Source organism: Heterodontus francisci, chromosome 6 (genome assembly GCF_036365525.1).
Source record: "Heterodontus francisci isolate sHetFra1 chromosome 6, sHetFra1.hap1, whole genome shotgun sequence".
In the NCBI taxonomy this organism is placed as follows: domain Eukaryota; kingdom Metazoa; phylum Chordata; class Chondrichthyes; order Heterodontiformes; family Heterodontidae; genus Heterodontus; species Heterodontus francisci.
In genome coordinates, this window is record NC_090376.1 from 4,333,003 (window position 1) to 4,353,912 (window position 20,910).

Genomic DNA, 20,910 nt, shown 5'->3' on the forward strand with positions numbered 1-20,910 from the left:
TTTTATGAAGTGACAGACCTGTACCCACCAATACTGTACCCCAGTGTTATACAGTGACAGACCTGTGCCCACCAATACTGTACCCCAGAGTTAGACAGTGACAGACCTGTGCCCACCAGTAATGAATGAGAATTTCTTATCTCTTCATTTTGCTTGGCTGAATTTCAAGCAACACAGATCCTGGGTAGAAGCAATTTTAATGGAAGCTGTTGTTTAAGGCATTCGGAAAGAGTCTGAGAAATGGGCATCTAAGAAGGCAGGCTGAGAGGTGGTGGGGAGGGGAAGGAGAAACTGGAATCAAAAGAGGAGTGAGAGGCAAAGGGAGAAACAAAAGTTAGACATTGAGGAAGGAGGGAATTAGGGAAAAGAGTAACACTTTCTCAATAAGCAATTTTTCAATTAGCACCGCAGCTTCACAGCTCCAGTGACCTGGGTTCAATTCTGGGTACTGCCTGTGCGGAGTTTGCAAGTTCTCCCTGTGACCGCGTGGGTTTTTGCCGGGTGCTCCGGTTTCCTCCCAAAGCCAAAGACTTGCAGGTTGATAGGTAAATTGGCCATTATAAATTGCCCCTAGTATAGGTAGGTGGTAGGGGAATATAGGGACAGGTGGGGATGTGGTAGGAATATGGGATTAGTACAAATGGGTGGTTGATGGTCAGCACAGACTCGGTGGGCCAAAGGGCCTGTTTCAGTGCTGTATCTCTAAATAATAAAAAATTTTAAAAAGCAATCGTTTTTGTGGGGACTGCAGTGCTGTTTTGTGCATGGTTTGTAAAGGTGAGCTGGAGCTGCAGTGCAGGTTCGCCATCCCTGGATATTTTGGAGGAATGAAAAGTAGTCTGTCTCAATGCTGCAGGATGTGGCACTGTTACCTCTGGCTGACTGGTTTCCCACAGTAACTGCATTCCAGCCTCTTGCCAGGGAGGAGTCAGGAATTATTTGGTATTCACAACCTTCCTTCAGGAAATAAGCAGGGTCCATCTGACTGCAAAATATTGCCTGTGGCTTTATTTCCAGTTGCATGGCAACATCCGTGCCTTTGTTACCTTGGCACTCAACTATTCCAATGCTCTCCTGGCTGGTCTCCCACCTTCCACTTTTCATAAACTTCAGCTCATCCAAAACTCTGCTGTCGGTATCCGAACTCGCACCAAATTCCATTCACTTATCACCTCCTGTGCTCGCTGACCAACAGTGGCTCCTGGTCTGGCCTCAATTTTAAAAATTCTCATCCTTGTTTTCAAAAGAACATTAAAAAATAGGAGTAGGAGTAGACCATTCAGCCCTCAGGGTCTGCTCGACCATTCAATAAGAACATGGCTAAAAAGCAATGGTGACATGAGGAAAACTTTTTATTTTACATAGTGAGTGGTTCGGATCTGGAATGCACTGCCTCAGTGGTTGAGGCAGATTCAATAGAGATATTCAAAAGACAATTGGATAATTATTTGAAAAGAAAAAATTTGCAGGGTTACGGTGAAAAGGTGCGGGAGTGGGACTCGGTGAGTTGCTCTTGCAGAGAGCCGGCACAGACATGATAAGCCAAATGGCCTCCTTCTGTGCTGTAATCATTCTACGGTTCTATGAACAGTCACTTTGTTCTCTTAATTGTGCTTTAGGTAATAACTAAATCCTGAGCAGTGTGATGTGGGTAAAGTTACCATGGAGGTCAGGACAGTAGCCGTTTCTTTTTCTTGGTCGAGATGGAGTTGGCCCATTGCTGAGCTTGGACCAAAACTGCCACGAGCTGGCAAGATACCCGACCAGTGCTGAGGAGGTAACTAGGGAAAGGTTGGCCCGCTCAAGGACAAAGAAGGGAATCTATGTGTGGAGCCAGAGGAAATGGGTGAGGTACTAAATGAGTACTTTGCATCAGTATTCACCAAAGAGAAGGACTTGGTGGATGATGAGCCTAGGGAAGGGAGTGCAGATAGTCTCAGTCATCTCATTATCAAAAAGGAGGAGGTGTTGGGTGTCTTGCAAAGCATTAAGGTAGATAAGTCCCCAGGGCCTGATGGGATCTACCCTAGAATACCGAGGGAGGCAAGGGAAGAAATTGCTGGGGCCTTGACAGAAATCTTTGCATCCTCATTGGCTACAGGTGAGGTCCCAGAGGACTGGAGAATAGCCAACGTTGTTCCTTTGATAAGAAGGGTAGCAAGGATAATCCAGGAAATTATAGGCCGGTGAGCCTTCCGTCAGTGGTAGGGAAATTATTAGAGAGGATTCTTCGGGACAGGATTTACTCCCATTTGGAAATAAATGGACTTATTAGTGAGAGGCGGCATGGTTTTGTGAAGGGGAGGTCATGTCTCACTAATTTGATTGAGTTTTTTGAGGAAGTGACAAAGATGATTGATGAAGGAAGGGCAGTGGATGATGTCTATATGGACTTCAGTAAAGCCTTTGACAAGGTCCCTCATGGCAGGCTGGTACAAAAGGTGAAGTCACACGGGATCAGAGGTGAGCTGGCAAGATGGATACAGAACTGGCTCAGTCATAGAAGACAGAGGGTAGCAGTGGAAGGGTGCTTTTCTGAATGGAGGGATGTGACGAGGGATGTGACGAGTGGTGTTCCGCAGGGATCAGTGCTGGGACCTTTGCTGTTTGTAGTATAGATAAATGATTTGGAGGAAAATGTAGCTGGTCTGATTAGTAAGTTTGCGGACGACGCAAAGGTTGGTGGAGTTGCGGATAGTGATGAGGATTGTCAGAGGATACAGCAGGATATAGATCGGTTGGAGACTTGGGCGGAGAAATGGCAGATGGAGTTTAATCCGGACAAATGTGAGGTAATGCATTTTGGAAGATCTAATGCAGATGGGAGGTATACAGTAAATGGCAGAACCCTTCGGAGTATTGACAGGCAGAGAGATCTGGGCGTACAGGTCCACAGGTCACTGAAAGTGGCAATGCAGGTGGATAAGGTAGTCAAGAAGGCATACGGCATGCTTGCCTTCATCGGTCGGAGCACAGAGTATAAAAATTGGCAAGTCATGCTGCAGCTGTACAGAACTTTAGTTAGGCCACACTTAGAATATTGCGTGCAATTCTGGTCGCCACATTACCAGAAGGACGTGGAGGCTTTGGAGAGGGTACAGAGGAGGTTTACCAGGATGTTGCCTGGTCTGGAGGGCATTAGCTATGAGGAGAGGTTGGATAAACTCGGATTGTTTTCACTGGAACGACGGAGGTGGAGGGGGGACATGATAGAGGTTTACAAAGTTATGAGCGGCATGGACAGAGTGGATAGTCAGAAGCTTTTTCCCAGGGTGGAAGAGTCAGTTACTAGGGGACATAGGTTTAAGGTGCGAGGGGACAAGTTTAGAGGGGATGTGCGAGGCAAGTTCTTTACACAGAGGGTGGTGAATGCCTGGAACTTGCTGCCGGGGGAGATGGTGGAAGCAGATACGATAATGACGTTTAAGAGGCATCTTGACAAATACATGAATAGGATGGGAATAGAGGGATACGGTCCCCGGAAGTGCAGAAGGTTTTAGTTTAGACAGGCATCAAGATTGGCGCAGGCTTGGAGGGCCGAATGGCCTGTTCCTGTGCTGTACTGTTCTTTGTTCTTTGAGGTAAGGTCCCATTCCTGCACCAGGAGAGGCAGACAAGTGAAAGACAGAGAGAGAAGAACTTGCATTTCTACAGTGCCTTTAATGACTCCAGAACATCACAAAACACTTGATGTATGGCCAATGAAGTACTTTTGAAATGCAGCCAATGTTGTAATGTAGAAAACGGGGAGCCAATTTGCATACAGAAAGCTCCCCAATGTGAGAATGATCAGATAATCTGTTTTTAGTGATGTTGGTTGAGGGATAAATGTTGGTCCCAGGACATTAGGGAGAACTCCCCTGCTCTTCGAAATAGTGCCATGGGATCTTTTATATCTACCCGAGAGGCAGATGGGATCCCGGTTTAAAGTCTCATTTGTGAGATGACACCTCCAACAGTACAACTCGCCCTCAGTACTGGCAGTGGAAGTCTCAGCCTGGCATACGGACTCAAGTCTCTGGATTAGGACTTGAGTCAGAGGTAAGAGTGGCACCCACTGGGCCACAGTTGACACATTCAGAAGGAAAGCTTCCATTTCCAAATCAGGACAAGGCACCAGGGAGACACACTCCCCATAATTTCTTATCCACAATAGCAATCAAGTTCCGGGAGACGAGATTCCACACCACTAATCTGGGGGCTGCAGCATTATCAGAGGTGCCTCCCTTCAGTCAAAAATTAAATCAATGGTCCAATCTGTCTGTTCCAACGGCTCAGAGTTCCCTTGGCCAACATCCCTTCCTCAATCAAAAACTGATTAAATGGCCGCTCACCGCTATTTATGGAGCCTCACAAAATGGCCGTCATGTTTCGCTCTGTAACGGTCACTGCACTTAAAATTAATTAGTGCTCCAAAAGCTGTTTAAGGAATGAGGTTTTTTGAGCATTCTCAAAACTGTGCTCAAAACCCCTTCTCTCCTCACATTCCTCCACTTTCTTCTCCATCTCACCATCTCTTCCACACCTTCTCCTTCCCTCCCCAACCGCGAACACTAGAAAGAAAATGTGGTCTTACAGTCAGAATTTAGAGAGCTAGGTAAGAAATTAGCAAGCAGGATCTCAAAAGTAGTAATCCCCTGATTACGCCCAGTGCCACGCGCAAGTGAGTATAGAAATAGAAGGATAAGACAGATGAATGCGTGGCTGGAAAGATGGGGCAGGAGGGAGAGCTTCAGATTCCTGGGACATTGTGACCGGCTCTGGGGGTGATGGGACCTGTACAGGCCGGACGGGTTGCACCTGAACAGAGCCGGGACTGAGTTCTGTGCGGGACGTTTTGCGAGTGCCGTTGGGGAGGGTTTAAACTAGTTTGGCAGGGGGATGGGGACCGGAGAGTAGACTCAGTTGGGACAAAATCAGAAATGAAAATGGAAGGCGGAAAATTAATGAATGAGTCTGCAAGACAGAGGAAACGAGGGTTAGAAAATAAAAAAAGGTTTGGCAGTGCTCAAGGGTATCTATTTCAATGCAATGAGTATAGCAAATAAAGCAAGTGAGCTGAGGGCACAGATAGACACATGGTAGCATGACATCATAGTTATTACAGAAACAAGGCTTAAGGAGGGACAGGAATGGCAGTTCAACGTTCCTGGTTACAGGGTTTTCAAATGCGATAGGGAGGGGGATAAGAAAGGAGGGGGAGTGGCAATTTTGGTCAAGGAAACTATTACAGCTGTGAGGAAGGATTGAGCTAAGGAACAAAAAAAGGGGCAATCACACTGCTGGGAGTTTATCCCCTAACAGTCAGAGGGAGATAGAAGAGCAGATATTTAGGTAAATCTCTGAGAAGTGCAAGAACAATAGGGCAGTAATAGTAGGGGATTTTAATTACCCCAATATTAACTGGGATAATTTTAGTGCGAAAGGAATTCAGGGAGCAGAATTCTTGAGGTGCATTCAGGAGAAGTTTTTTGCCCCATATGGAGCAAGTCCAACAAGAGTGGGCGTAGTTTTAGACTTTGTTTTAGGAAATGAAGATGGGCAGGTGGAAGGAGAGGCAGTGGGAGAGTATTTTGGTGGTAGTGATCATAATTCAGTCAGTTTTAACATAATTATGGAAAAGGACAGAGATAGAACAGGAGTTAAGAGTTCTCAGTTGGGGCAAGGCCACTTTTACTAAACTGAGGAGTGATTTAATGAAACTGGCTTGGAAACAGCTACTTGAAGGTAAATCAGTGTCAGAACAGTGGGAGGCATTCAAAGGGGAGATTCAAGGGGTTCAGAGTAAACATGTTCCCACAAAGAAAAAGGGTGAGTCGGCCAAATCTAGAGCCCCATGGATGTCAAGGAGCTTGCAGGGTTAGTTAAGACAGAAAAGGAAAGCTTTCGTCCGACACCGAGAACTCAATACTACAGAAAATATAGAAAGTGGAGGGGTGAAATCAAAAAAGGAAATTAGGAAAGCAAAGAGAGGGGCATGAAAGAATATTGACAAGCAAAATCAAGGTGAACCCAAAGATGTTTTATCAATACATTAAGAGTAAGAGGTTAACTAAGGAGAGAGTAGGGACCGTAAAAAACCAGAACGGTAACCTATGTGTAGGAGCAGAAGATATTGGTATGGTTCTTAATGAATACTTTGTCTCTGTCTTCACAAAAGAGGATGATGCAGATACTGTAGCTAAGGAGGCAGAGTGTGAAGTATTGGATGTGATAAACATAAGGAGAGAGGAAGTATTAATGGGATTAGCATCCTTGAAAGTTGATAAATCACCAGGGCCAGATGAAATGTATCCTAGGCTTTAAAAGAAGCAAGAGAGGAAATAGCAGAAGGTCTGATCATCATTTTCCAGTCCTCACTGGATACAGGTGTGGTGGCGGAGGATTGAAGAACTGCTAACATTGTACCTCTGTTTAAAAGGGGAACGAAAGGTAGACCGAATAATTACAGGCCAGTCAGTCTAACCTCAGTAGTGGGCAAATTATTGGAATCTATTCTGAGAGACAGGATAAACTGTCACTTAGAAAGGCACAGGTTAATCAAGGATAGTCAGCATGGATTTGTTCAGGGAAAATCTTGCTTAACCAACTTGATGGAATTTTTTGAAGAAGTAACAAGGAAGATAGATGAGGGTAGTGCAGTTGATGTGGTCTACATGGATTTTAGCAAAGGCTTTTGACAAGGTCCCACATGGCAGACTGGTTAAAAAAATAAAAGTCCATGGGATCCAGGGAAATGCAGCAAGGTGGATACAAAATTGGCTCAGTGGCATGAAACAAAGGGTAATTGTTGACTGATGTTTTAGCAACTGGAGGGCTGTTTCCAGTGGCATTCCGCAGGGCTCAGTACTGGGTGCCCTGCTTTTTGTGGTCTACATTAACGATTTGGATATAATGTAGGGGGCATGATCAAGAGGTTTGCAGACAACACCAAGATTGGTCGTGTGGTAGATAGTGAGGAGGATAGCTGTAGGCTGCAGGAAGATACTGATGGTCTGGTCAGATAGGCAGAAAAGTGGCAAATGGAATTCAACTTGAAGAAATGTGAGGTGATGCATTTGGGGAGGTCAAACAAGGCAAAGGAATACATGATTTATGGGAAAATACTGAGAATTGTAGAGGAAGTGAGGGGCCTTGGAGTGAATGTCCACAGATCCCTGAAGGTAGCAGGACAGGTAGATAAGGCGGTTAAGAAGGCATATGGACCTTAGATATGGTCCTTAAACAGCACCTTCCAGATCCGTGACCTCTACCAACTAGAAGGACAAGGGCAGCAAATACATGGGAACACCACCACCTGCAAGTGCCCCTCCAAGTCACACGCCATCCTGACTTGGAACTATATCGCCGTTCCTTCACTGTCGCTGGGTCAAAATCCCTTCCTAACAGCACTGTGGGTGTACCTACCCCACGTGGACTGCAGTGGTTCAAGAAGGCAACTCACCACCAGCTCCTCAAGGGCAATTAGAGATGGGCAATAAATGCTGGCCTGGCCAGTGACGCCTACATCCCATGAATGAATTTTAAAAAATTGGAATCCTTTGCTTTATTAGCCGAGGTATAGAATACAAGAGCAGGGAGATTATACCGTGTGCAGTTCTGGTCACCTCATTACAGAAAGGATGTAATTACACTAGAGAGGGTACAGAGATTTACGAGGATGGTGCCAGGACTGGAAAAATGCAGCTATGAGGAAAGATTGTATAGGCTGGGGTTGTTCTCCTTGGAACAGACAAGGCTGACGGAAGATCTGATTGAAATGTACAACATTTTGAGGGGCCTGAATAAAGCGGAGGTGAAGGTTCTATTCACCTTAGCAGAGAGGTCAGTGACGAGGAGGCATAGATTTAAAGTAGGACCCTGAGCTTCCGGTTGCTTGCCATTTCAACACTCCCCCCTGCTCTCATGCTCACATCTCTGTCCTGGGATTGCTGCAGTGTTCCAGTGAACATCAACGCAAGCTCGAGGAACAGCATCTCATTTACCGATTAGGCACACTACAGCCTGCCGGACTGAACATTGAGTTCAATAATTTCAGAGCATGACAGCCCCCCATTTTACTTTCATTTTTAATTATTTTTTCTTCCTTTTTTTTTTACATTCTTTTTTACATTTTTTGCCATCTTTTTTTTTGCATTTATTTCATTTCATCTTAGTTTGTTCAGTTTGCTTACCCACTGTTTTTTTTCAGGTTTGCACTTGCTGCTGTTCAATATTCAGTGCATTAACACCTAATCTGTACTAATGCTTTGTCTTTCAACACACCATTAACGTATTGTTTGCCTTTGCTCCGTGACCTTTTGGTCAGCTATGTGGCCTGGTCCAATCTAGACCTCCTTTGTTATCTCTTGCCCAACCCCCACCTCACTTGCTTATAAGCTGTGACTTTTCTAATATTTGTCAGTTCCGAAGAAGGGTCACTGACCCGAAACGTGAACTCTGCTTCTCTTTTCACAGATGCTGCCAGACCTGCTGAGTGGTTCCAGCATTTCTTGTTTTTATTTTATTATTATAGATTTAAAGTGATTGGTAGAAAAATTAGAGTGGAGATGAGGAAAAACATTTTCACCCAGAGGGTGTTGGAGGGTCTGGAACTCACTGCCTGAAAGAGTAGTTGAGGCAGAGACCCTCAACTCATTCAAAAGAAATCTGGATATGCATCTCAAGTGCCGTAATCTGCAGGGCTACGGACCAAATGCTGGAAGGTGGGATTAGAATAGTTGGATTGTTTTTCGACCTCTTTCTGTGCCTTAAACTTTCTCTGATTTCTATGACTAAGATTAAACTTTACTTCAATGAGAAGCCTGGCTAACACACAAAACCTTCACAGTTTGATCTGGACGGTTGCTAAGCAGGAGAGATTAGATCATTGCCTCTTGCTAAGCTCCTGGTAACATTAAGTCCTTTTACAATCATTTCTGCACCTGAAAATGGCATCAAGCAGCAACCAGGCTTGTAAATGGACGATAAAAGTAATATTACATAAGGCTCCATGTCATTGTTGAGCTCTCATGAAAAGTTCTGCAGAATCACAATTACAACATCATCAAACCCTGTCAGCAGCTGTTGTTTGCTGTAACTCAGGCAATCAGCAGAGGCTGTCCAAGACAAAAATCACTCCCTGCACACAGCACAGGGTGACTACCAGACTGCCGTTCCATAGCTTCTGATAAAAAAACATAATGTGGGACTGAGAGACCATGAAATAGAGACAATAAAAGAGAGTTGGAAAGAGAAAGAAAAACAGAGACAGAAACAGGGAGAGACAGAGACAGAGAAAGAGACACAGAGAGGGAGAGGAGGAAGAGAGAGTGCAAGACAAAGACGGGGGTGGGGTAGAAGAAGGGGAGAGAGGGGGACAGGGTGGGAGGGAAAGAGAGGGGGACGGGGCAGGGGAGGGAAAGAGAGGGGGACGGGGCGGGGGGGAAAGAGAGGGGGACGGGGCGGGGGGGGAAAAGAGAGGGGGATGGGGGGGGGGAAAGTGAGGGGGACGGGGGGGGGGAAAGAGAGGGGGACGGGGGGGGAAAAGAGAGGGGGACGGGGGGGAAAAGAGAGGGGGACGGGGGGGGAAAAGAGAGGGGGACGGGGGGGGAAAAGAGAGGGGGACGGGGGGGGAAAAGAGAGGGGGACGGGGGGGGAAAAGAGAGGGGGACGGGGGGGGAAAGATAGGGGACGGGGGGGAAAAGAGAGGGGGACGGGGGGGGAAAAGAGAGGGGACGGGGGGGGAAAAGAGAGGGGGGGGGGGGGAAAAGAGAGGGGGACGGGGGGGGAAAAGAGAGGGGGACGGGGGGGGAAAAGAGAGGGGGACGGGGGGGGGGGGAAAAGAGAGGGGGACGGGGGGGAAAAGAGAGGGGGACGGGGGGGGAAAAGAGAGGGGGACGGGGGGGGGAAAAGAGAGGGGGACGGGGCGGGGGGGGAAAAGAGAGGGGGATGGGGGGGGGGAAAGTGAGGGGGACGGGGGGGGGGAAAGAGAGGGGGACGGGGGGGGGAAAAGAGAGGGGGACGGGGGGGGAAAAGAGAGGGGGACGGGGGGGGAAAAGAGAGGGGACGGGGGGGGAAAAGAGAGGGGGACGGGGGGGGAAAAGAGAGGGGGACGGGGGGGGAAAAGAGAGGGGGACGGGGGGGGAAAAGAGAGGGGGACGGGGGGGGAAAAGAGAGGGGGACGGGGGGGGAAAAGAGAGGGGGACGGGGGGGGAAAAGAGAGGGGGACGGGGGGGGAAAAGAGAGGGGGACGGGGGGGGAAAAGAGAGGGGGACGGGGGGGGAAAAGAGAGGGGGACGGGGGGGGAAAAGAGAGGGGGACGGGGGGGGAAAAGAGAGGGGGACGGGGGGGGAAAAGAGAGGGGGACGGGGGGGGAAAAGAGAGGGGGACGGGGGGGGAAAAGAGAGGGGGACGGGGGAGAAAAGAGAGGGGGACGGGGGGGGAAAAGAGAGGGGGACGGGGGGGGAAAAGAGAGGGGGACGGGGGGGAAAAGAGAGGGGGACGGGGGGGGAAAAGAGAGGGGGACGCGGGGGGGAAAAGAGAGGGGGACGGGGGGGGAAAGAGAGGGGGACGGGGGGGGGAAAGAGAGGGGGACGGGGGGGGAAAAGAGAGGGGGACGGGGGGGGGAAAAAGAGAGGGGGACGGGGGGGGAAAAGAGAGGGGGACGGGGGGGGGAAAAGAGAGGGGGACGGGGGGGAAAAGAGAGGGGGACGGGGGGGAAAAGAGAGGGGGACGGGGGGGAAAAGAGAGGGGGACGGGGGGGGAAAAGAGAGGGGGACGGGGGGGGAAAAGAGAGGGGGACGGGGGGGAAAAGAGAGGGGGACGGGGGGGGAAAAGAGCGGGGGACGGGGGGGGAAAAGAGAGGGGGACGGGGGGGGAAAAGAGAGGGGGACGGGGGGGAAAAGAGAGGGGGACGGGGGGGGAAAAGAGAGGGGGACGGGGGGGGGAAAAGAGAGGGGGACGGGGGGGGAAAAGAGAGGGGGACGGGGGGGGAAAAGAGAGGGGGACGGGGGGGGAAAAGAGAGGGGGACGGGGGGGGGGGAAAGAGAGGGGGACGGGGGGGGGGGAAAGAGAGGGGGACGGGGGGGGGAAAGAGAGGGGGACGGGGGGGGGGGGGAAAGAGAGGGGGACGGGGGGGGGGGAAAGAGAGGGGGACGGGGGGGGGGGAAAGAGAGGGGGACGGGGCGGGGGGGGAAGAGAGGGGGACGGGGCGGTGGGGGGGAAAGAGAGGGGAAAAGAGAGGGGGACGGGGCGGTGGGGGAAAAGAGAGGGGGACGGGGCGGGGGGGAAGAGAGGGGGACGGGGCGGGGGGGAAAGAGAGGGGGAGGGGGGAAAGAGAGGGGAAGCGGGGGAAAGAGAGGGGGAGGGGTGGGGAGAAAGGGGGACAGGGTGGGGGGAAAGAGAGGGGGAGGGGTGGGGGGAAGACGGGGAGGGGTGGGGGGAAGACAGGGGGAGGGGTGGGGGGAAGACAGGGGGAGGGGTGGGGGGGAAGATAGGGGGAGGGGTGGGGGGGAAGATAGGGGGAGGGGTGGGGGGAAGATAGGGGGTGGGGTGGGGGGGAAGATAGGGGGAGGGGTGGGGGGGAAGATAGGGGGAGGGGTGGGGGGGAAGATAGGGGGAGGGGTGGGGGGGAAGATAGGGGGAGGGGTGGGGGGGGGAAGATAGGGGGAGGGGTGGGGGGGGGAAGATAGGGGGAGGGGTGGGGGGGGGAAGATAGGGGGAGGGGTGGGGGGGGAAGATAGGGGGAGGGGTGGGGGGGGAAGATAGGGGGAGGGGTGGGGGGGGAAGATAGGGGGAGGGGTGGGGGGGAAGATAGGGGGAGGGGTGAGGGGGGAAGATAGGGGGAGGGGTGGGGGGGAAGAGAGGGGGAGGGGTAGGGGGAAGAGAGGGGGAGGGGTAGGGGGAAGAGAGGGGGAGGGGTGGGGGGGAAGAGAGGGGGAGGGGTGGGGGGGAAGAGAGGGGGAGGGGTGGGGGGAAGAGAGGGGAGGGGTGGGGGGAAGAGAGGGGAGGGGTGGGGGGGGAAGAGAGGGGAGGGGTGGGGGGGAAGAGAGGGGGAGGGGTGGGGGAGTGGGAGGGGAAAAGAGGGAGATGGTGTGGGGGGGTGGCGGGGGGGGAAAGAGAGGGGGTCGGGGTGGGGGTGGGGGAGAAGAGAGGAGGACAGGGTGGGGGCCGGGGAGGAAGAGAGGGGGACGGGGTGGGGAGGAAGAGAGGGGGACGGTGGGGAGGAAGAGAGGGGGACGGTGGGGAGGAAGAGAGGGGGACGGTGGGGAGGAAGAGAGGGGGACGGGATGGGGAGGAAGAGAGGGGGACGGGGTGGGGGGGGAACAAAGAGGGATGGGTTGGGGGGGGGGAAGAGATGGGAACAGGGTTGGGGGGAGTGAGAGGGGTACGGGGTGGAGGGTGAGAGGGGGACGTTGTGGGGGGGAGAAAGAGAGATGGGTGTCGGGGAGAAAGAGATTGAGACAGGGTGGTGGCGGGAGGAGAGAGACTGGGTGGGGGGATCGAAAGAGAGAGAGACAGCGTGGTGGGGGAGATAGGGGGTCAGTGTTCTGGGCGGGAGAGAGGGGGACGGGGTGGGGGGAGAAATGGGTACCAGGGTGGGGGGGGAGAGAGGGGGACAGGGTGGGGGGAGAGAAAGAGGGACAGGTTGGGGGGTAGAATGAAGGGGTGGGGGAGAAAGAGAGTGCGATGGGGTGGGGGGGGAGAAATGGGGACAGGGTTGGGGGGAGTGAGAGGGAGAGAGGGACGTTGTGGGGGGGGGGGAGAAAGTGGGACGGGTCGGGGTAGAATGAAGGGGTGGGGGAGAAAGAGCGATGGGGTGGGGGTGGGAGGAAGACAGAGAGACAGGGTTGGGGGGAGTGAGAGGGGGACGGGGTGGCGGGAGAGAGGGATCTTGTGGGGGGGGCAGAGAGAAAGAGAGCTGGGTGGGGGGGGGGGAGAGAGAGGGGGACGGGGTGGGGGGGGGGGGGGAAAGAGAGGGGGACGGGGTGGGGGGGGTAAAGAGAGGGGGACGGGGTGGGGGGGTAAAGAGAGGGGGACGGGGTGGGGGGGGTAAAGAGAGGGGGACGGGGTGGGGGGGTAAAGAGAGGGGGACGGGGTGGGGGGGGTAAAGAGAGGGGGACGGGGTGGGGGGGGTAAAGAGAGGGGGACGGGGTGGGGGGGGGAAAGAGAGGGGGACGGGGTGGGGGGGGGAAGAGAGGGGGACGGGGTAGGGGGGGGGGAGAGCGGGACGGGGTGGGGGGGGGGAAGAGGGGCACGGGGTGGGGTTGAAAGAATGGGGGACGGGGTGGGGTTGAAAGAGAGGGGGACGGGGTGGGGGGGAAAAGAGAAGGGGACGGGTGGGGGGGGGGAAAAGAGAGGGGGACGGGGTGGGGGGGGAAAAGAGAGGGGGACGGGGTGGGGGGGGAAAAGAGAGGGGGACGGGGTGGGGGGGGAAAAGAGAGGGGGACGGGGTGGGGGGGGAAAAGAGAGGGGGACGGGGTGGGGGGGGAAAAGAGAGGGGGACGGGGTGGGGGGGGAAAAGAGAGGGGGACGGGGTCGGGGGGGAAAAGAGAGGGGGACGGGGTCGGGGGGGAAAAGAGAGGGGGACGGGGTGGAGGTGGAGAGGGGGGGACGGATGCGGGCGGGGAAGAGTGGGTGACGGGTAGGGGAAGAGTAGGGGATGGGTGTGGGGGGGGGGGGGGGGGGGGAGTGGTGGGGTTGCCACACAGTGCCAGGCAATCTTTTTGTCGAAGAGGAGAGAATGTAATTATCTCCACTTGACATTCAATGACATTACCATCACTGAATCCCACTCTATCAACATCCTGGTGGTTACCATTGACCAGAAACTCAACTGGACCCGTCAGTACTGTGGCTACTACAGGAGGTCAGAGGCTGAACTGGAGTTGCCATATAAATACCATGGCTCTAAGAGCAGGAACGAGGCTAGAAATCCTACGGCGAGTAGCTCACCTCCTGACTCCCCAAAACCGTCCACCATTTACAAGGCACAGACACGATGGGCTGAATGGCCACTTTCTGTGCCGTTACTTTTCTTTGGTTCATAGTGAGGAGTGTGATAGAATACTCTCCACTTGCCTGGATGAATGCAGTTCCAACAACACTCAGCAAGCTTGACACCATCCAGGACAAAGCAGCCCCCTTGATTGGCACCCCACTCACCTTCAACAATCACGCCCTCCACCACCAACGCACAGTGGCAGCAGCATGCACCATCTACAAGATGCACTGCAGCACCTCACCAAGGCTCATTAGACAGCACCTTCCAAACCCGCGACCTCTACCATCTAGAAGGACAAGGGTAGCAGATGTATGGGAACACCACCACCTGCAAGTTCCCCTCCAAGCTACACACCATCCTGACTTGGAACTATATCGCCGTTCCTTCGCTGTCACTGGTCAAAATCCTGGAACTCCCTTCCTAACAGCACTGTGGGTGTATCGACCCCACATGGACTGCAGCGGTTCAAGAAGGCAGCTCACCACCACCTTCTCAAGGACAATTAGGGATGGGCAATAAATGCTGGCCTAGCCAGTGACGCCCACAACCCATGAACGAATAAAAAAAGGATCAGATTAAATCATTTAAGAACTTTTAAAATAACACATATTATTAACCTTTCATAACTGACAAAGGGACAGCCAATCCCCAGGGAGGCAGGTTAGACAACAGTAGCATCATCTCCTAAATCTTTTTCCCCCCACAAATATAACATGCACCTCTGGGAGCTCACGTGGCTCCATCAGGTGTAGGTCAGGGCTGGAGTGGGTTAAGGACAGCACCAGGTCAATCTCCACACCATAGGAAGGAGTATAATTTCTGAGGGGGTGGTGATAGCTGAAACAGAAGAGGTAATTGGTCCACAAACTTCATCGCCATCAGGATAGCCCGAGTTGGTGCCATGACTGAGCTGTGCACAAGCCCATGACGAGCTTCGATTTTACTCATTGTTTAGGGATGGGCAACAAATGCTGGCCGTGCCAGTGACGCTCACATCATAGAGAGAGGGAGCGGGAGAGGGAGGAGAGAGAGGACACAGCGGGAGCAGAACTTTAAAAAGCATGGCAAAAGGACAGAGTCCGAGACCAGAGAGAGAGAGAGAGAGAGTGAGAGTGAGAGTGAGAGTGAGAGTGAGAGAGAGAGAGAGAGAGAGAGAGAGAGAGAGAGAGAGAGAGAGAGAGAGAGAGAGAGAGAGAGAGAGAGAGAGAGAGAACACAGCGGGAGCAGAGCCAGGGAAAAAATCGAAAAATGACATCAGAGTGACGTCACAGTCGAGAGAGAGAGCAGGAAAACAGAAAGCCGCCGGGGTGAGTATACCGGTAAGCTTTTAATTTAATTTATTCCAAAGCAATCAAATATAAAATAAGATTTAATCGATTCAGTAGCATATAAACTAAAAATTAAAGCAGATTTAATAATTTATAATACAGAATGAGAGAGAGAGAGACACCAGCAGGGAGTGTATTCACTTAAATTCGGACAACTTAATACATAAGCTGTGTTAAGTATTATTAGCATTTATCAGTATTTGTAAGGTTTACTCATAGAAGTAAGGTTTATTATAGTTGGCAAACTTTATTAGCATTGGTAAAGTCTATTAACAGTAGGAAGGTCTACATATCTGTGTAATCAAGAAAAGTATAACTTTAGAACGAGTGAGTAGCTGGTGAGTATATTTTGTTGAGTAAGGTTTATTTTACCTAATGAACGGTGTTGATTTTTAGTAGGAATAATCAGTACTAGTAAGGTTTTATTAATAATTCCAAGGTGTTGTAGTATTGGTAACGTTTTTTTTAGCAGTAACAAAGGGTCAACTAATAAATAAAGGAATGGCAGGGGTGCTTCAACCTTGAGAGTGCACCTCCTGTGCTACGTGGGAGCTCCAGGATGCTTCCCGTATCCTGAAGAACCATTTGTGCAGGAAGTGTCATCAATTGAAGCAGCTTGAGCTCCAGGTTTTGGAGCTTGAGTGGTAGCTGGCGACACTGCGGTGCATTCAGGAGGATGAGAGCTACCTGGATAGCACATTTATAGATGTGGTCACCCCACAACTGAAGAGTATGCAGGGAGAGTGGGAATGGGTGATCAACAGGCAGTCAAAAAGAATCAGGCAGGTAGTGCAGGAGACCTCTGAGTGCACCTCACTCTCCAACAGGTATTCAGTTCCGAATACTGAAGAAAGTGATGCTTCATGGCACCATGGGTGGCTCAACTGCACAGAGGGGTACAGGGAAGACTGGAAGAGCCATAGTGATAGATGACTCAATAGTCAGGGGGATAGACAGGCATTTCCGTGGCCGCAGACGTGTATCCAGGATGATGTGTTGCCTCCCTGGTGCCAGGGTCAAGAATGTCTCTGAGCACCTGCAGAGCATCCTGAAGGGGGAGGGTGAACAGCCAGCAGTCGTGGTTCACATCGGAACCAACGACATAGGTAGAAAGAAGGATCTAGTCCTGCAGTCAGAATTTAGGGAGCTAGGTAAGAAATTAGCAAGCAGGACCTCAAAAATAGTAAAATAAAAGCAAAATACTGCGGATGCTGGAAATCTGAAATAAAAACAAGAAATGCTGGAACCACTCAGCAGGTCTGGCAGCATCTGTGGAAAGAGAAGCAGAGTTAACCTTTCGGGTCAGTGACCCTTCTTCGGAACTAGTTTGGCAGGGGGATGGGGACCTGAGGGTAGACACAGTTGGGACAAAATCAGAAATGAAAATGGAAGGGCAGAAAATTAATGGATAAGTCTGGAAGACAGAGGAAACAAGGGTTAGAAAACAAAAAAAAGAGTTTGGCAGTGCTCAAGGGTATCTATTTTAATGCAAGGAGAATAGCAAATAAAGCAGATGAGCTGAGGGCACAGATAGACACGTGGCAGTATGACATCATAGTTATTACTGAAACATAGCTTAAGGAGGAGAGGAATGGCAGCTCAACGTTCCTGGTTACAGGGTTTTCAGACGCGATAGGGAGGGAAAGAAGAAAGGAGGGGGAGTGGACTAGAGGGCAGTTTCCAGTGGCGTTCCACAGGGTTTAGAACTGGGTCCCCTGCTTTTTGTGGTCTATATTAATGATTTGGGTGTAAATGTAGGGGTCACGATCAAAATGTTTGCAGATGACACCAAGATTGGCCGTGTGGTAGATAGCGAGGAGGATAGCTGTAGGCTGCAGCAAGATATTGATGGTCTGGTCAGAAGGGCAGAAAAATGGCAAATGGAAATCAACCTGGAGAAATGTGAGTGATGCATTTGGGGAGGTCAAACAAGGCAAAGGAATACACGATTAATGGGAAAATACTGAGAAGTGTAGAGGAAGTAAGGGAACTTGGAGTGAATGTCCACAGATCCCTGAAGGTAGCAGGACAGGTGGTTAAGAAGGCATATGGAATCCTTTCCTTTATTAGCTGAGGTATAGAATATAAGAGCAGGGAGGTTATGCTGAAATTGTATAAATCATTAGTTAGGCCACAACTTGAGTACTGTGTGCAATTCTGGTCACCTCATTACAGAAAGGATGTAATTGCACTAGAGAGGGTACAGAGGAGAGTTACGAGGATGTTGCCAGGACTGGAAAAATGCAGCTATGAAGAAAGATTGGATAGGCTGGGGTTGTTCTCCTTGGAACAGAGAAGGCTGAGGGGAGATCTGATCAATCACCCAGAGGGTGGTGGGGGTCTGGAACTCACTGCCTGAAAGGGTAGTTGAGGTAGAGAACCTCAACCTGTTCAAAAGAAGTCTGGATATGCAACTCAAATGCCATAATCTGCAGGGCTACGGACCAAATGCTGAAAGGTGGGATCAGAATAGGTGGATCATTTGTCGATCAGCACAAACACGACGGGCCAGGCAGCCTCTTTGTGCCTTAAACCTTCTATGATTCTATCCCATGAAAGAATAAAAAAACTATTCCCATAGTACATTTCTAATAACCCTGAAACACATTTGTTTTCAATAACCTACTGTTGCCACTGGCAGGCGGATTGGTAAGCCAAGGTCTTGCTGCCTTAGTGCCAGTCCAGTATGGGGGAGGGGTGGGGGCTAGGGTTGAATCTGAGTTGTTCATGTTTGGGTGTTGACAGATGCAACTGCAAACTTACTGACCTCATCACTCTCCTCCACATCAACATTTCCATTGGCATCGTCATCCATCTGTTTGTGAATACTCATAATGGCCTCGAAGCGGAGCACCTCCTCCTCGATGTGGCACGAGGCTTCGTCAATCCTGCAGAGGTCTGAAAGGAGGAACACAATTATATTGGGAACCACTCCTGAATACTGCAGTCCTTTCTGAAGAAAATCCATGCAACTAAACCCATCAACATTAACACCCATCACTGGAATGTACTCACGCAATGTTGCATTATGGACAGATTGTTTTGCCCTGCATACATTTCCTTTATCTCTATATCCATTAAGATACCCTCAGACTCAATACCCGAGCATCTACAGATGTCAGTCCTGTCTGATTTGAAAAAGCATCTGGAATAATTCTTTCCTGCACCAAAAATTTTGGAAATAAGTATATAAAGGGCAGGGTGACATTACACAACCTAATCCCTGGCAGCTACAGGTTTGATGTATTAAAACCAGATACGCACTACACTGCAGGCTAGGCAGTAACATAGAATGATACAGTTGGGTGAGGAACCAAATTAAGAGGCTTCAAATGCTCTGTGGTTGTATAATGTAGCCTTTTAATGAGAGATGTCAACACAGTCCTGTCACCTGTGCAATGCAGGGAGAGAGTGCAAAAGCTTCGCCTGGTGGTTGCAGTCACATTGTAAGCCTCCAGTGTCTCTCGCAGTGCTACCAGAAACAGCCATTGCGCGCTGCCTCATACACTGAGCTGTGCAACAGCATTGCATTTCGGTTTCTAGACCTCAATCAGCATTGTGTGTAGAATTGCACCAACTCAATAATGTGCATGTGAAAAGGTCATATTGTATTCAATTAGACAACACTTGCATTTATATAGCACCTTTAACGTAGTAAAATGTCCCAAGGTGCTTCACAGGAGAGTAATCAAACAGAAATTTCACACAAAGTCACACAAGAAGATATTAGTGCAGATGACCAAAAGCTTGGTCAAAAAGGTAGGTTTTGAAGAGGGTCTTAAAAACAAGGAAAGAGAGATAAAGAGGTGGGGAGGCAAAGTGTGAAAAACACCCAACATTACAATTCTAGATTCTGCTCTTCAAACCATTGGCTGGTTTAGTTGCCCAATACTGCTGGTTACAGCTGTTTTAAAAACAAAGTGATTCCTGACAACGCAGCTCGCCACTGACATCAGGCTGCGCCGCGGTGTGCACATGCGCAGATGGTCTCCTGCTCTCTGTGCATGCGCTGCGTTCCGGCTTGCCAGGACTGGTTAGCGCATGCGCCGATGACGTCGTCACGTGACATCTGCTTCTTCGGGCAACGCGCCTGGTCGGCCTCTGCGCATGCGCTTTATGCAACGCCAACGTGTATTCACGCATGCGTCAAAGCTTCGGCGCGAGTTTCTGAAAGTAGGAGGAGGAGAGGTTTCGTCGGGCATTTTATCGCAATTATTTAGTCATTTTGGAGATTTCCGTCTGCTTCATTTTTATTAGAAAGAGGAGATTGCTCCAAGGTAAGTTGCTCTGCTGTTGTAAGTTGCTCTGAAAATATTTCCATTGTCTGGGGCACTGCATGTGCTCCAGTCCCTGTTGTAAGCTGCTCTGAAAACATTTCCATTGTCTGGGGCACTGCATGTGCTCCAGTCCCTGTTGTAAGCTGCTCTGAAAATATTTCCATTGTCTGGGGCACTGCATGTGCTCCAGTCCCTGTTGTAAGCTGCTCTGAAAACATTTCCATTGTCTGGGGCACTGCATGTGCTCCAGTCCCTGTTGTAAGCTGCTCTGAAAATATTTCCATTGTCTGGGGCACTGCATGTGCTCCAGCCCCTGTTGTAAGCTGCTCTGAAAATATTTCCATTGTCTGGGGCACTGCATGTGCTCCAGTCCCTGTTGTAAGCTGCTCTGAAAATATTTCCATTGTCTGGGGCACTGCATGTGCTCCAGCCCCTGTTGTAAGCTGCTCTGAAAATATTTCCATTGTCTGGGGCACTGCATGTGCTCCAGTCCCTGTTGTAAGCTGCTCTGAAAATATTTCCATTGTCTGGGGCACTGCATGTGCTCCAGTCCCTGTTGTAAGCTGCTCTGAAAACATTTCCATTGTCTGGGGCACTGCATGTGCTCCAGTCCCTGTTGTAAGCTGCTCTGAAAATATTTCCATTGTCTGGGGCACTGCATGTGCTCCAGTCCCTGTTGTAAGCTGCTCTGAAAACATTTTCATTGTCTGGGGCACTGCATGTGTTCCAGTCCACTGCACTGCACTAAAATCCTTTCCATTGTCTGGGGCTGTGCTCCAGTCCCTGTTGGAAGTTGCTCTGTTCCTGCACCCATTAGAGCCGTGCACATGGATACACAGCCACATGTTTCCCCATCTGCTCTCGAAACAACCATGCAGAGCCTTGTGAGACTCCGCAATTGCCAGCTGCTGCCTGTCAAGCAGAGAGGGCATCCAAAGCGGTCAAGCACTTGGGGAACATTCAGAAAGAAGAGACTGAGCACTGAAAGAAACAAGCATGCCGTGTCCAGTGGTAGCACAAATGTGAATGCTCTTGCTGAGTACACAACTGGTGAGGTGAGAGTGCAGCCACACCGTCCTCCATCATCAATGTTGCTTGAAGACAAAGGTAGATAAGAGCGAAAGAAATGGAAGGTGATGCTGATAGTAGTAGGCAGGGTTAAATGGGAGCGGATGGGAAGGTGCACGAGTAGCATAACCACTAGCAGGGAACAGCTGGGCTAAATGGCCTGCTTTATGTTCATAGTCCAAAAGAAATGTGCTTCTTTTTCCAGCACCCTCACATCATTCATGTTTTCCCTGAGAGCAGCATTGAACCATCA

The 20,910-nt window shown here is 50.7% G+C and overlaps 1 protein-coding gene across 2 annotated transcripts in view; it reads right to left on the reverse strand.

Moving 5' to 3' along the window:
• Window positions 1-20,910, reverse strand: part of stim1b (stromal interaction molecule 1b) — a 244,786-nt gene that overhangs the window by 119,278 nt on the left and 104,598 nt on the right. For both annotated transcript variants that reach the window (XM_068032988.1, XM_068032987.1), the window contains exon 2: window positions 18,080-18,210. In XM_068032988.1, the coding sequence (XP_067889089.1) occupies window positions 18,080-18,210 (131 nt within the window). The remainder of the gene's footprint in view (window positions 1-18,079; window positions 18,211-20,910) is intronic.